Below are 16359 nucleotides of genomic sequence, written 5' to 3'. Positions count from 1 at the left end.
AGGCAGTCGGCAAGTCGGAAAGGTAATCTTCATCCCCACTCATTCCATACCTTTTCTGATTTTGCCTTCCTGGCATTGTGCACGAACCTGCGACCCAGCTTCTTGGCATACCAGATAGAAGCAAACATAGCGATGCCAATGGAAGGAATTCACAATGAAGCTGCTGCACAATCAACTTCCCACCTCGGCTCAGAGACAAACGGAATCCGGCTGGAGCTGTCACTTGCAGGCTGTTGCTTTCTCAGTTCCTCTCATGCTGGTTAGCCGAGGGAGAGGGTGGGAGGAAGGAGGGGGCTGGGGGAAGGCAGTCCTGTTTGGCCGGTCTGCAGGTATATTTACATCCTGCCAGCAGGAGGTCCGGGTGAGGCGGGTGCTGCCTTCAGTAGCCAGCTCACACACATCCAGTCGCTAAGTATCTGTCTGCAGTTCTTCGGGCACCGTCACCAAACTCCATGTGTGTCAGGAGGAAGGGAAGCCGCAGTCAACTCCTCCGGGAGGCGGCTCACCTCCCGCTCTAGGCTCCGGCATTTGCACTCCTCGCTTGGCTTCCCTCTGTCTTGACAGTACGTGCCGGCGGCAGTGGCCGCGAAAAGACAGATCCACATAACAGGCTCGCAGGTAAATCAGCCAATACAGGAGCTGCCAGGCACAGGGGGAGAGGCAAGGCCACCACGGAGCTGGCCCTGTGGGCACAAACAGGTGTCCCTGGAGCCTGAACCCTGCTCTGAAGCTCCAAGAATTTCCAGCTGTTAGGGTGGCTGGGAAGAGAAGTGTCCAGTCCCTCGCCCCCTCCTCAACTTCTTTTGGTCCAAGGAAAGTCTTATCTCTGATCATCAGCCACTCTTATCTACTGCTCACAAGAGCCATGCTTTGTTTCTTTGGAGACTGGCCTGGGACAAAGGGCAAAGTGAGCAGGGAAAAGTGTACTCCCCAATGCTTGGGTAAAGGTCCTTTCAAACTCATCAGTTCTACCTCTAAAGCAACAGAGGCCTCTTTTATAAGCACAGGTTTTTAACATGGGGACTGGGGGATGGAGAGGGGCTTAAATCTACCTTTAAACTAAAATAGAGCAATCTTCTTTTTTTTAAGCTTAGTTTTGTTGCAGGAATATCCAGTGATAAATGAAGGACCGTAATATCACTTTTGGGAGGACAGATTTACAGCAACTCTTAAACCATGCTCCTTTGAAGAATTTTCACATTTGATTCTACCACCGGGTGCTTTCAACTCTGAGTATCTTATTAGGACTTAGATTATTATACGAGGCATTTTAAAGATAAAGTCAATTTTAAGGAACAAGTGTTCCTTCCAAGTAGAGATAGCGGTTAAGTTTTACCCATCTTACTAGAAGACAAAAATTAGACTGCTCATCTTGGCAAGGAGAACTTTCCTTCCAGTGATATACAGATGAGACTCAGTCCAGTAAATGTTTTCCAGCTGATCTGACAGAACAGCCCTAAGAGTACCAATGGTCCAAAGAACGTCAACACACTTACAGACACTGGAAAAGAACTCCCTTCTCTCATTGTAAGTCACTTGAGGTTTACTCTCAAAGAGGGTTGGGTCTTCAGTCAGCCAGAAGCTACTTTATAACATACACAATAGTCCTCCCCCTTATCTGTGGGGGACACATTCCAAGATCCCCAGTGGATGCCTGAAATCATGGATAGTGCCAAACCCTACATATACTATGTTTTTTTCCTATGCATACATACCTATGATAATGTTTCATTTATAAATTAGTCACGATAAGATAATAATAACTAGTCATAAAGTAGAACATTTATAACAATATATTGTAATAAAAGTTATGTATCATCTCTCAAAAATAACTGATTGTATTGTCCTCACCCTTCTTCTTGTGATAGTGTGAGATGATGTGATGCCTACGTGAGGAGAAGTGATGCAGGCATTGTGACGTAGCCTGAGGCCACAGCTGATCTTCCCAGCATAAATCGGGAAGAGGATTATTTGCTTCCAGACAGTGGTTGACTGCAGGTAACTGAAACCTCGGAAGCAAAACCATGGATAAGGTGGGGTTCCTATATTAGATGTCCTGGTAGGCAACTGGAGACAGAACAAGGTGGTGTGGGATAGGACAGTGGCAGTCAAGACCCACATCTATATTACTCACTACATTACTCAAGGTAATACTGATGCTAAAGCAGTGTTTAGCACAATGAAACCAATGTATGTTTGTTGAGTGGATAAATGACCTGGGTTCTAACCAGTGCTTTGCTTCTAACCTCCTTGTTCTCTACAAACTTGATTTGCCTCATCTGTAAAGTAAGACAATTGGACAGATGCTTTTTAAGGCCCCTCCTGCCCTATGAGTCTACGATTCTGATTGTGAGTCTTCATGTGAATACTGAACAGAAATGTGTAGGGTTCACTGGGGGCAAAGGCTCTGGTAAAATGACTTGGTGTTCGAAAAGCTAACAGCAGTACCCTTGGGGCAACCCAGATCCTTCTACCTTCTTCAACACGCGCAACTGCCACCTACGATTTGGTTTTGCCATTTGCTGTTTCTTTCGCTCCGTGTTCCCATTTCCTATGAATGTGACTTTTCTTGAATTTCCTTTTGTCACTCCTCAACAGCCCCTGTGCAAAATTCTCCACATCACACCCTGTACTCTTTGGAGGAAAAGTGCCACAGAAATCCAGCAAATAAATAAATGATAACTCCTGCTTAGTTTTCAAAGAGCTACTCAGTAGGACCACAGCTTACCCTAATATTGCCATCATACTAAAGGTATTCATTATTCCTTCATACAAGTTTGTCCAAACCACATTTTAGTTGAAAGACTATTCAGTGAGCAAAATAAAGTAGATTGAAAGGGGAGGGAGGAGCAATTCTTTCTAAGTTAATGAGTAGAAGTTTCTGTTTTTAATATTTTAAGATGGAATTAGTCAATAAAGAGGTGAGAAAAAAAAGTGGAGCTTTCAAACCACTGATATCATAGAGGGAATCAAAGAATGTTAATTTACTCTGATGGGAATGCCACATCAGAAAATGATGTTTGCACTTTCTTCATAAGATAAGATTTCCTAAGTCACTAAAACTGGGGCTTGAAGAGATCTTTGATGTTTGATCATATTGTTGGTTGGTTTTGCTTTTAAATTGAACCTTTAATGACCTTCACACACCTGACCCAGCAGCTTTATTAACTTTTACAGGATGGAGTTCTTAAAATAAATTGGGCCTACCAGCTAAGATTTAACTTTAAAAATAACAAGAATAACTACTGTACCTTAAATAAGCAACTGGAGGTAGAAAGGGTAGAAATAGGCATGGAGTAGGTCATGTGTAGTCAGGACTCAGGCCTGTGTTATGCGAACACTTAGCACAATGTAGATATTCAAACTATATTTGTTGAAAGTGTCTATGGGAAAATAGGAAAAGCCTCCAACTGGAAAGACCAGAAGAGGCAATAGAAGCATATCCACAAATTTTCAGTTGCAAAAGGTTTTTGAAAGCTCGGAGTCTTGCTTGTCAATGGAATAAAGTCATTGCCAGAGCTGTGTACCGTCTTCCCTGGACTCTCTAGGCAGACATGTCTGCTACAGAGAGGGTGGCGGCTGCCCACGGTAACTCAAGTCTCTAACCATTGCTCTGCTGATTGAGATAAATAATTTTTGCGGCTCTGCTGGGTAAGGGAAACAAGTTTTTCAGATGCTTTCCATCTGTATATCATCAGTACCTAGACAGATCTTTTCCTTTATAATTTCATTTCTAATACCTCTCATATGACAGAAGCCTACCGGTGCAGCTGAAGATGAGAAGCAACATTAATCCTTTTAAGCAGCTTTGGGTTCATGCCTCAACACACACACTGTGTGATCCTCCTCTGAAGTCTCAAGGTAAATGCAGTGTTTAAATCAAGCCATTAAGTATTACACAACTACATTTTCTGCCTAACACATGAATGATTTCTTTTTAAAAATCACCTAAATACATCACAGATAATTATAAAAACAGAGTAAACACTAAATGCTAGAAACCAGTATCTGGTAGCTTGAAAAGCTATCTAGGTTAGGTGTTTAATATACACCAGAGAAAATACATGTTTGAGACATGAACAAGTTAATGTACAGAACCAATAGACATTCAAATATATGTTTGAGTTGCTTGCATACCTGATAGGCATATTTATAGCCCTTTGATTAACATCTGATTTTAGCCTGTTATTTAAAAGCAGGTGTCAGAAATACACTACATAGAATTTATGACTAAAGAAATATAAACATAATATTTAATTTAATTCACAGGAATACCAAGATGTTGATATCAGATATCTCTATAGAGGGTAGAGGAAAATGTAAATAAAAACATTTACATTTCACTTTGTATGGTTGTGTAATACTTGAGTTTTCTACAATGAGACTATATCGGTGTTATTACTTATATGATTCAAAAGGTAATATCTTTTCACAAAAATGTATTGATTATTTACTAGGGACCCCAAAATGAATGGGATGTAGTCCCTCCTTTCAAGGAGCCCTATACAGGTGGGACCACAGATGTATAAAGAAATTTTAGTGCAGGATGGCTTTCTAACAGATGTGTGAAAAATACTGTGGGAACTCAGGAAAAAAATTACTTTTTTTTTTTTTGGTTTCTATATGATATAAGCACAATAATAAATGTTAGCTGGAAAAAGCACAATAATTAGTGCCAATGTATCCAAAAAGGCAAAGGAATAGCTAAATCTCTCTGCATGTATGTGTATCAAAACGCATGTGTGCAAACTGACCCAGTTGCAGATAGATATATTTCTGCCCCGAAGAGACAACCAGTCACAGATAAGTGTGGAAAAAATATTGGAATCACTACAAATAATAATCCCATTGGCTCTAATTATAATGGACTAAACCTACTTCTTTTTTTTGTTTGTTTTGTTTTCAAAATCTTCAAAACTCATTCTTCAGTATTTCAATATCTCACACCCTCTTTCTTTTAAATGTTTAATCATGATGTATTTAAGCATCTAGAGATGAAAGAGCGTAAAATGACACTCATCTATGTGTCTACCACCCAGATTTAATAAATGATAACATTTTGCCGTATCTGATTCAGATTCATTTTAAAGAAATAAACCCTTTATAATGTAATCAAAATCTTTCCACTTCACTCCACTCCACCTGAAATTCATCTCAAAATAATGTTCACTAACCATTCTTGTACCTCTCTAAGTACGTACAACTTTATCTAGAGTAGGTGCTTCAAAATATAATTGACAGATTACAGGGTATGTGCATCTTGAACTTCCATTAAAAATTTCTCACTACTTGGGGCGCCTGGGTAGCGCAGTCGTTAGGCGTCTGCCTTCAGCTCAGGGCGTGGTCCCGGCGTTCTGGGATCGAGCCCCACATCGAGCCCCACATCGGGCTCCTCTGCTATGAGCCTGCTTCTTCCTCTCCCACTCCCCCTGCTTGTGTTCCCTCTCTCGCTGGCTGTCTCTATCTCTGTCGAATAAATAAATAAAATCTTTAAAAAAAAAATTTCTCACTACTTTACATTATTAGTAGTTTATACAAGTCCTGTATTCTAGATGACATGGTATCATCAGATGTATTATTTTTTCCCAAACATAACGCATAATACGAGCTCCTGGTAGTTTGGATGTACATTGTCTTTATTACTAGTGAGATGTAGCATCTTATATGTTTATTGGCAATTTGAACTTTCTTCTATTCATAGCCTTCGCCCAATTTTAAATTAGATTATATTTATCTCATGGATTTGTAAAATTCCCTTATGTATTCTGGACACCGATTCCTTGTGTATTATAGGCACTGAAAATATCTCCTCCTAACCTGTGACTCTTTTTAAACCTCGTTTATATTTTATCATACACATATGCATCCTCAAAATTTAAATATACTGAAATCTATCAATATTTTCTTTTATGTCTGTACATTTTTGTATCTCAAGAATTTTTTTTTCTATTCCAAGTACATAAGTACATTATCTTATAATATTTTCTTCTAAACAATTTCTTTTTCTTTTCACAAGAAAGTCTTCATATTTTTTAATTTAATGTGTGAGATAGGAACCTACTTTCCCCATATATATGGCCAGTTGTAAGTATGTATATATGTATGTTTTATTTATTTATTTTGCTGGTATGTGAGAATGTTATTTCTTTTCCTTACTGACTCATAATGCTCCTAAGTAATAAGTCTATATCATATGAAAGTGCATATAATTATTTCTGGGCTTTTTTTGGATTGTTCTGTTTTTATTTACCTGGACCAATACCACATTATCTTGATTAATATGTTTTATAATAACTATTGATATCTGAGGGGCTATTCATCCTTTTCACTTGATTTAACTTCAAATTAATTTTTTTAAAGTTGTACAAGATCATTTTAATAATACACCCAATATTCCATGATATTATTTTATAATACTTTGGTTCTCTCTTGTTAGTAGTACCATTCCTGACCGAATCAGTCATTATCAGCATCATTATTTATTGTTTTACAATTAAAGATCACTCAAAATAACTCTCACATTCTACCAGTTTATATTCTCATCATTAGTTTTAGTATCTGAACCCTTCTAAACTTCATTCTTATGGATGTGTATATTGTAATAGTTATTTCTGCAAAAATCTGTGATGGTTAAACACGCTCAACTTTTTTATACTTTTCCTGAATGGCCTACATTCAGCTTAGCATTTGAACGATAGCATTGGTAAATGGAGATGTCTAGATTGACAGTGATTTTTCCCTCAGCATTTTGAAGATATTATTTCATACTATCTTCTGGCATCTACTTTTTACAGAAGCTGTCTGCTGTCAATCAAATTGTTCAATTGTAAGAACAATCTCTCTTTTTTAATGGTTTGTTTGAAGGTTTTGTTTTCTTTGTCTTTGTCAAACTATAGTTTCGATACAATGTTTTTTTTTTTTCTAAAATTCTGCTTGGAATTCATGATGGTTCTTTAATCTGATTATTCTTAGAAGAATTCTCAGTCTTTTCAAGCATCCTCCCTCAATCTCTCTATTCTCTCCTTCAAAAATCCCATAATATTTTTCTTGGACCATTTCATTTGACCCATCCTATTGCTTCATATACCTCTTACTACTGCTACTCTTCTTCTTCTCCTCCTCCTCCTCCTCCTCCTCCTCCTCCTCCTTCTTCTTCTTCTTCTTCTTAATTTTATATGTATGTTATATATATATATGTATATATATATATATATATAATTTCTAAAGAGTCTATATTTCTTTTTTAAATCCATTCAGTCTTTAATAAGGGAACTCTGCTTATGATTTTTATTCCTTCCTTTGTCATGTTTTTAAGTTCAAACATTTAATTTGAGATCTTTATCTGTTATACTTATTACCTAATTTTCTTGGAAGTCTAACCCTGCTGATTCCACTTATAGTGGATAGTTTCTGTATGTAACTATACATTTTCATTCTAAAATCTTCTTTGGTAAGACTGTACTTCCTGTGGGAGTCCCAGGGACCTTTAGTTATGTGACTCTTGCTACAGAGTGATTTGCATATCCTTCTGCTAGTTGCCCAGAGGTTTCACTAGTCCAGAAGCACTTTCATGTTAAATATTTGGCTTAGTTATATTCTCCCCACGCAAAAGGGTTAAACTTACTCCCTCCCCCTTTTTATACTCATAATAAAAACACACTTCCTTATTGCTTTCCTGAGCTGATGAATAGAGTTTTTTAGAAGCTCTACCATTAAATGACAATCTTTAGTTTTCAGTTATGCAAGGGTCTTAGTTTCATTTCTCTTCCTTTGGTGATTGTAAGGTCAACTGCCTTACCCTGCACGGGCATCAAAACCCCTGAACTCTCACCCCGAAGGCTCATACTGAGTCCCACGTATGCCTGGGATGCCACAGTCAGCCCAAGAAATCACTGCTCTGGCCATCATTTTATACAAACTCAAATAAGTCAAACTGCCATGCCTCTACATTAACCCCAAAACAAACTCAAGAATTTAACTGGGCTGCCTATGAGCTTTTAGTATTTAATAAGCATGTCTGACAATTGTATGTATAAGATTTATTGTGAAGTATTTCATGCAAGAGATTCCAGGAAGTCATTTAATTAAAATGCTATTCAAAAGTCACTATCATATAATAATTAATTACCTGGAGTTAACAGTGAGATAAACCACTACCACTGCCACATTTGTGACCTTGGACAAGTCGTGTTGAGTGTATAAAATGGGGTAATAAGGGAAACTATACCTCTGTGTTGATAATAAGGGTCAAATGAAGTAATATATGTAAACTATTTAGAGCAGCACCTGGCGCACACAATGGGTACAATAAACATGTTTTTATTTTTATTCATCCTCTAATCTTCAAGAAATACAAAAAACACATTAGAAAGATGTGTGCTTACTATAATGAAAAAACAGAGAGTGCTTTTTAAAACTCTTTATGTTTGTATTTAACCGTCTTCACTGCTAGGAAGTCTACCTTCTTTCTTAAGTCCTTTCCTTCTTTTCTTTTTATTTCATTAATCAAGAAAACAAATCAGTTCCCAAACCCTTGTAAAATCTTTCATAAATTTAAAGACTTTCAGTTTCACAAATGTCTCTTTTCTGGGCCAAATGAATATTTTCTTAAGCTTTCTAAACATTTTTGTTTGTTTTTGTTTTTTGTTTTTAGTCTTTCCAGAGCCTCTCTTCATTATATAGATCTCTCACAAAAAGAAAAACCCAAATGAATCCTGAAATTATAGAGTGGTTTTGAATCCACATGTTTCGATTTGCCTACGTGCTTATAATTAAATTTTTCTACAATTGAGGATATCGATTGATATGGCAGTAACTATCAAAAGGAAAGCATTGCTGAGTGAATATAGGTGAGAAGCAAAGTAGAAGAACCTCAAGCCAGCAGCTAAGAAAAAGATGGCTATCTGATGGAACACACAAGAACTATGACCTGTGAGAACAAAAACAATGCGACACACAAGACCGCAACGAGTTTTCCTGAAACAGCTATACAATGCATGAGTAGCTGAATAATTTCGTAACAGACAATTCAGTTCAATCTCCAAATTTGCGTGGCTTGCCAAAGCACGCCACAAATACAGTCATTTAAACACTGCTCATCTAACCTGAGCATTTTGGGATGGGAACTTTCCTATCAATTATAATTCATTACACAGTACAGTATTATACCTACCTCAACAAAAGAATTATTTCCATCCACGGAAGGAAAGTGCTAATTTGGGAGTCAATACTCTTAGTTTTAATTTTATTTTTACCAGTCATCTTACCTCTGGGTATTGTACTATATAATCAATTTCTAAATTCCCCTTAAGATCAAATAATCTATTACTCCATGACATATGACCCAAAAATTGATCTGTAAGTCAACGGCCTTTCAAGTCCAATGGCCATTTTTGGTGAAGCTGTAATCTTGCCATATCATCTTTTGGGTCACCATGAAAGTATTTTCTGTTTCCCTGACAGTCCATGTACTTAGATCTTTGTATATACAGTTTCCTCCCCCTTGCAGTCCTTCCTCTCCACCTCACTTCTTGCTGCTTGCCATTCTACATGTGACAAAACCTTACATGTGTTCTGGATTTGGCTTAATACTTCTCTATGAAACTTTTCCTGATCCCTCCAGACAGAGTCAGTTTGTGCTCTTGTGCTAAAACTAACATTCTCTATTGCAATTTGTACATACCCCAGGTTTAGTTCTTATTACATTTATTTGTGACTACTTTAAATTTAAATGGCTTCCCTTAATGACTAAGAGCAATTAAAAAAAATTCCCATGCCTTACTTCTTTTTGCATGCTCAAGGATCTGAATAGTCCTTTGCATAAAGTAGGCACTCAATAAATGTATTAGATAATTTAATACTTATTTGCTGAATGAATGAACAAATGAGCAAGCTTATCACTTGAATTAAGCTGCTTCATACCCCCAAGAGAAAATGGGAAGGCACTGTAGAGACATACATTAAGCATTTATTATTACCTTCTTTTGTATTTTTACCTCACATTCATCTTCATACTATAAGAGATAAATCAAAGTCACTGTAAGAAGGGCTCAAAGTGCTTTGAAACACATTTCAAAAGGTAAATCAATGAGACTTCTTGACCCATGGCCTACAAGCTATATTTTTTTTTCACTTTGTAATTCTTCCCCTTCTTTATACAGACACATGTGATCTTTTACAAAATTTAATAAATAGAACCACATTCATAAATAAATAAATAAATAAATAAATAAATAAAATAAACTCCCTCTTTCATTGCCTTAAAAATGAGACCTATTAATGAAAACATACAAACTACTCCTTTTTTCATCCAGCCACCTACATAAAACAGAAACAGCAGCTGCTGAAATCCTCAGTGCAAATGTCAACTGCAGATAGTGTTACTGAAAATAATCCTGATATTACTGTAGCCTCTCTCCAGCTTAAAGAGTATATATAGGTAAAAAAAAATTAAAAAAAAAAGTAATAGTATCACTGTGTTGTATCCTTTACAGCTGAATAGAGAGAAAAGGGAAGGAGACTGACTTGCTAGGTGCTTCACTATGTCAGCTACTTTACCATAAGCGTTTTTATATGAAATTAAATAATACTTTGTCTTTAAAATACATAAACTATTTTGCCCACTAAGGTACTTAACATTCCTTATCTCAGTATTTATCTAATCTCATGTTTTTACCATATTCATATACTAAAGTATAAATGTTTAAAAAATGTTTTCCATGTACCATCTGAAGTGTACCACACTTTAGGAAATATTCTCATCTCCTTGAATCACCTCCTTGAATTACCTTCCTTTTACAAATTCAGAAACTGTATTTCTCAGAAAGTAAGTAACTTATTCAAGGCCATTTTCCTAAAAGAATTAGTCTTTGAATCCTGCTTTGCCCCTCACTTCTTGATTTTCAAAACTTATCTGGTCTTCAGTGTCCCTAACTTTAAGACACAGTATAACAGTACAAGAAATATCATGCACTGGCTGATGATGAAACGAACATCAATGAAATGGAGAAGAAGCAAGTGCTATGTGTTGAGGTAACATTCACTAACCCATGAACTGGAGTGGGGAAGACAGGCTTTCCACAGGAGAGAAAACTTGAGTTGGGCCTTAGAAAACAGATCAAAAGAAAAAAAGACATTTATTTGCCAGGAGAAACAGCATAAGTAAAAGTAAAAAGGCTGGAAGGCACAAGACATGTTTGAGAAATTGTGGAAAGTAAGGAAGAAAAGGCAATAGTTATACTGTAATTAGACAAATGCCAATAAATGTTTAATCATGACAAACATGCTCAGAGCTGGAGATCAGGGAGCATGATGAAGGCATTAGATATATTCAGGGTCTTAATTAGCAGATAGTGGTAGGAAAAAAGGCAAGGAGAAATAGAAGTAACATTTTATCTTGATATCCTAGCTTAGATTTGGATCCCAACTCACTTCCTTAGCACAATCTATTACTTTTCAAAGTATTTATCACAATGACATTGTCTATTTAGTACATGTATTTCCCTTGCTTTCCTTGCGGGACATTCCAAAAAAGCAGGGACTGTGCCTGTCTTTTCCTTGTTGCTGAAACAAAGTGCTCTGCTTGTGTTCTGGTACATAATAAATTCTCTAAAATAAATAAATAAATAAATAAATAAATAAATAAATCAAAGTGCCTGGTGCATAATAAATTCTCTAAAAGGATTTACTAAATGCATGAATGAAAGAAGGATTAATGGAATAGACAGAATCTATAAAATGTAAGAGACGCTTTATAGGTTAGGAACATGGAGTCAAAAACAGCTGAAGATTTGAGCCTGGGAGGCTTGGAGATATCTCTAAGACAAAGGAAGACTTTGTTTTCCAGTGTCCTCTTCCTTCATTTTACTTTCTCTTTCCTTCTTGCCTCAGTATAAGTATTCTTATTTTGCAGTTCTTTGTCTGAAATTTTCCCAGTTAAATTTCTTAGACATTTAATTCTGTCATTTCTTAGATCTGCTGATTCTTCCTCTTGGTCAGTAGTTTCCCTGTGGGAGTTCTTAATTTTCTTTTCTTTGTTTTAGTTTTCATTGTAATTTTTCTAAAGCAGAGGATTTTTTAAAAATAGGAAGGGCTATTGCAAATTATTTCGATGTTTTCTACTTCATTGTATTCTGGGGCATTTAACCTGCATCTTGGAGATTTCCATATCCATATAAAAACGAAATGGGTAATGCTATGTTAACTTTTAGATGGTTCAAGTTGTGATGGCCCCAGAAAAGACAGGAGTATGTATGTCTAGTAAGAAATGTTATGAAAAAAATCTCTCCTCCTTTATTTTATTAAATAAAATAAATTTTATTTAGTACTTGAGTGTTATTATGTGCCAGCCAAGTTTCTAAGCAATGAGGACATAATAGTGAACTAAACAGACAAACCTGCCTTATGGAGCTCACATTTTAGTGTAGGGAGGAGATAATAAGAAATATAAATAGCAAAATATATAATCTATTAAATATTGATACATGCTGAAGAAAAAATTAAATAAGTAAATGGAATAAATACTTGTCAAAGTGGTTAAATTTGGTGATAGGCTGACTAAAGTAAACTTCATTGAAAAAGTGACTTTTGAGCAAGGACCCTAATGAAATGAAAGTCAGAAGGCTATCCAGTGAAAGAATATTCCCATGAAGGGCCTTAAGAAGGGACTATGCTGGCTTGTTTGATGACAGTAAGGCCAGGGTAGCTGAAGCACAGTGAGGAGAAAGATGGTACATATCAAGTCAGAGGGAAAGAGAAGGGAGCGAAGGGGGAGTGGGGAAGTAGATCCTCTATGTTTCATAAGTTATTGTGGGCAGTTTGGCTTTTGCTATAAACAAGGTGGGAAGCAACCTCAGAGGAGCAATATGATATGACTAACATATTAATAAGATCACTCTTCCTGCTGTCACGAAAAATTTGACGGTAAGGAGTCAAAGCTAGAAGCAGAGATAACAGTTAAACCATTGCAATTATCAAGTTTAAAAATAACGGTAGCTTGGACAAAAGTAATGCACATGGAAACAAAAACAGTGTTCAACATATTTTGAAGATAATGAATGTGGAGTGTGAGGGAAAGAGAAGAGGAAAGGATGACCCCAAACCTGCCAACACGAGCAACTACAAGGCTGAACTTAACACTGTATGAAATGAAGGTTGTGGATAGAACAGGTTTTTCAGGAAAAATAAGAAGTTAGGCTCTGAATGTGTTAAGTTTGAGATATCTTTTAGACATCTACGTGGAAACATCAAGTAAGAGTTGCTGAATATACATTTCTAGCATTTCGAAGAAGATATTGGCATATAAATGGCATTTAAAACCACAGCCACTGGCTGAGATAGTGAAAAAGCTCAAAGATGAAGTCCTTGAACATTTCAACATTTACAGTTATCTCTTTAATATATAGTTTCCTTACTGAATTGTGAATTCTATGAAAGTAGTAAACAGAGTGAAAGAAGGACAAGCAAGTTGAGAGTCTACGGAATGGAAATGATTATGATGAATGTCCATGGGATTTAAGCTGGGTAGAAAAGGCAGTAAGGCTAGAAGAGTGGTGAGAACCAGAAAAAAGGTGAGAGGGTCAATAAATTATAAGACAAGGTAGGGACCAGAAGATTGCTGGACTCAATCATTACATGTCAATCATTACCATCATTCTGGAGTCAATCATTATGGTCAATACATACAGATATTTGAGACTTGGATTGGGGATACTATATTTTAAATGGTTAAAATGCTTATTAAATCAAATATTTATCATTTCTTTAAAAATATGAATCAAACATGTAAGTACTTATTTAACCATTGAAGAACTCTATGGAATAGCTCCAGCCTATACATAAAAAGACTCAGAGAAATTAAATAACGTGCTGAAGGTCACTCAACCAACTGTGGCACCACCTCAGTCCAGCTAAGGTCTGACTCAGGATCCCCTTTCCCAATCACAAGTCAGGCTGGGGTGCCTATTATATGACACCAGTTCTTTCCCCCCAACTGGGTCAAGGGTTATAGCCCCTGTGAGCCTGCCAGCTGTGTTGGGGATCAGAAACCCCCTTCTTATTCTGTGTTCATACTCTTTGATGTCTTTGGGGAAGTACCTGATAACGTCTTTGTGAACGTTCCATTCTGTCGCAGAAGAGTTAAAGAAAGGTTTTATTCATGATTGGGTTTGATCCTATCAGGAAGCAGTTTGAACCGGGGATCTCTTAAGGGAAAGAGGACTCAGGGGGGTTGATACTACTACTTTAGGGTACTTTAATCAGTGTCCCATCTGTTAAGTCTTCTAAGAGTACTTATAAAGTTGATGAATCACTGATTAGCGGTAAGAATTACAGAGCTGAAGCTCCAGAGGAAGATGACTCTTGGCATAAATCTGGGAGCTATCCGCATGGTGGGGATGGGTGTCCACCTAGAGGAAACAAACATGTTCTGACTACCAACTGACCTCAGGAAAATGTCTAGCCAATAAGATAAAAGCATGTAAATGTGGAATAGAACAATAACTTTGGAAATGTAAAATAGTGCAGTCTTTTTGGAAAAGTTGGGCAGTTTCTTAAAAAGTAAAACCTATCTACACTTATAACAATGCCTCAGCACTTCCACCTCTAGGTCATTTACCCAATAGAAATGAAAGCATATGTCCATTCAAAGACTGTACTTTTGGAAGAGCCAAAAGCTGGGGGAAAATGTCCATCAACAGATGAATAAATAAATAGTGATATATTCATACAGTGCAATATTACTCAGAAATAAAAAGGAATGGATTGTTGATATGAGCAAAAGCATGGATGAATCTCAAAAGAATCAGGCCCAGTGAAATAAGTCAGACCACATACCATACGACTCTATTCATATAACATTCTGGAAAATGTAAACAAATTTGTAGTGACAGAAAGTGTATCAGTTGTTGACTAGTGATTATTGGGCTAAGAGGAGGAAAGACTCAAAAACATATAAAAGAAAACTTTAGGGGATGGTAGATTATGTTCTTTGTCTTGATTGTGGTGATGGGTCTACAGGTGTAGATATATTTCAAAATCTATCAAACACTTTAAATATGTGCAGTTTATTCTATGTCAATTATACCTCAATAAAGCTATTAAAACAAACAAACAGAAAGGATGCTTAGCATTTGAAACTTGAATATATTTGGTTTTCCTAAAAATGGGGAATTAAAAAGACAAAATGACTTAATAAAAAAAGAAAAAAATATAAAATAATGAAGAAAAGCAGAAACTGGGGCAATTTGGGGAAAAAAACCCTTCTATTTCCTTTTTTTAAAATTTTATCTCTACCTAACTTCTGTTCTCTTTTCTCTCACCTACAGCAATTTTTCTAATGAAATTTCACACCTGTCCATTTCTGACACCATTTACATTTAGTAACAGCACAAGTATTAACAATGTATTTTGGGTATATGTTTCTCTCTGAGCTGCAATGCGAGTGAATCAATAAAGAATTTAAGAAAACCCAATTAATTCTATTTTTCTTTTCCATTTTATTTAGTTCAGTTTTGGTATAGAAACACATTTAACCATGGTACTTAATTTTGATTTCAGAAATTGATTTTTACTCTATTTTCTGCTGTTGCTTAGGAAACAAAGTTTTCAAAGTCTATACTTTAAGCTATTCATCTCAGCAATCTTTGGCAGACAGACTATTCTAAGAGATCCCGGGAATACTTTGTGCTCCCTTTCTTTGCCAAAATGCAAGAAAATTAGAGGCCCCCACATTGGAAAGAAAAAAAAATATCACCAAGGATCATGCTGTGCAACAGCACATACTAGAATCTCATCCTGTTTTCCACTGAGCATTTAAAGGGCATACACACTATTTGAAACTATACTCAAGGGCTTAAAAGCAACTCTAAATTAGGACTCCACATCCAGGAACATTTGGGAATTTAACTGCATCATGTTGGAAAGTCTTCCCTGATGGGGAAGGGCTGCTTCAGAATCAGGAATGTGGGCCAAAATGATCAATTTGTTTCCTGTCGGCACAGCTCAAATTACATTCTTGACTCAGTAACACTGAGCTCTTTCCAGCACATCCATTAAGGGAACTTGGCTCACACTGATGATGTCTGTAAGACCCAATGTCTATGAGAACAACCATAACCCTCTCCAAGGGAGTATAGAACACTGGGTTCTGAGCATCAGGGCCTTCATCTCAGTATTGCAACTTTGCATGAAAAACCTGCTGGTATCTCCAGGCACTTGGATAGGACAAATTCAAATTCCCTCAGCTCATTCTCTGAAGTTCCATGGACCACATTTTGAACAAGCTCATTTAGAAACGTGAATAAGTAGCTATATACCGGAAATAAGAACACATGGCAATTTGTTACACAAGGAAATAATGCG

The 16359-nt window shown here is 36.5% G+C and overlaps 1 protein-coding gene across 2 annotated transcripts in view; it reads right to left on the bottom strand.

Annotated features, from left to right (window-relative positions):
* DLG2 (discs large MAGUK scaffold protein 2) overlaps positions 1–16359 on the bottom strand; it is a 1159208-nt gene that overhangs the window by 857017 nt on the left and 285832 nt on the right. Inside the window, exon 1 of one of the 2 annotated variants that reach the window (XM_040630959.1) lies at positions 51–128. The exons of the other annotated variant lie outside the window; for it this stretch is intronic. Within the exon in view, the coding sequence (XP_040486893.1) occupies positions 51–128 (78 nt within the window). Of the gene's footprint in view, positions 1–50; positions 129–16359 lie in introns of those variants that run through there. 2 annotated transcript variants of the gene reach the window in all.

This window comes from Ursus maritimus, unplaced genomic scaffold (genome assembly GCF_017311325.1).
Source record: "Ursus maritimus isolate PB19 unplaced genomic scaffold, ASM1731132v1 scaffold_16, whole genome shotgun sequence".
Lineage (NCBI taxonomy): Eukaryota > Metazoa > Chordata > Mammalia > Carnivora > Ursidae > Ursus > Ursus maritimus.
This window is presented reverse-complemented; position numbering and strand designations above follow the sequence as displayed.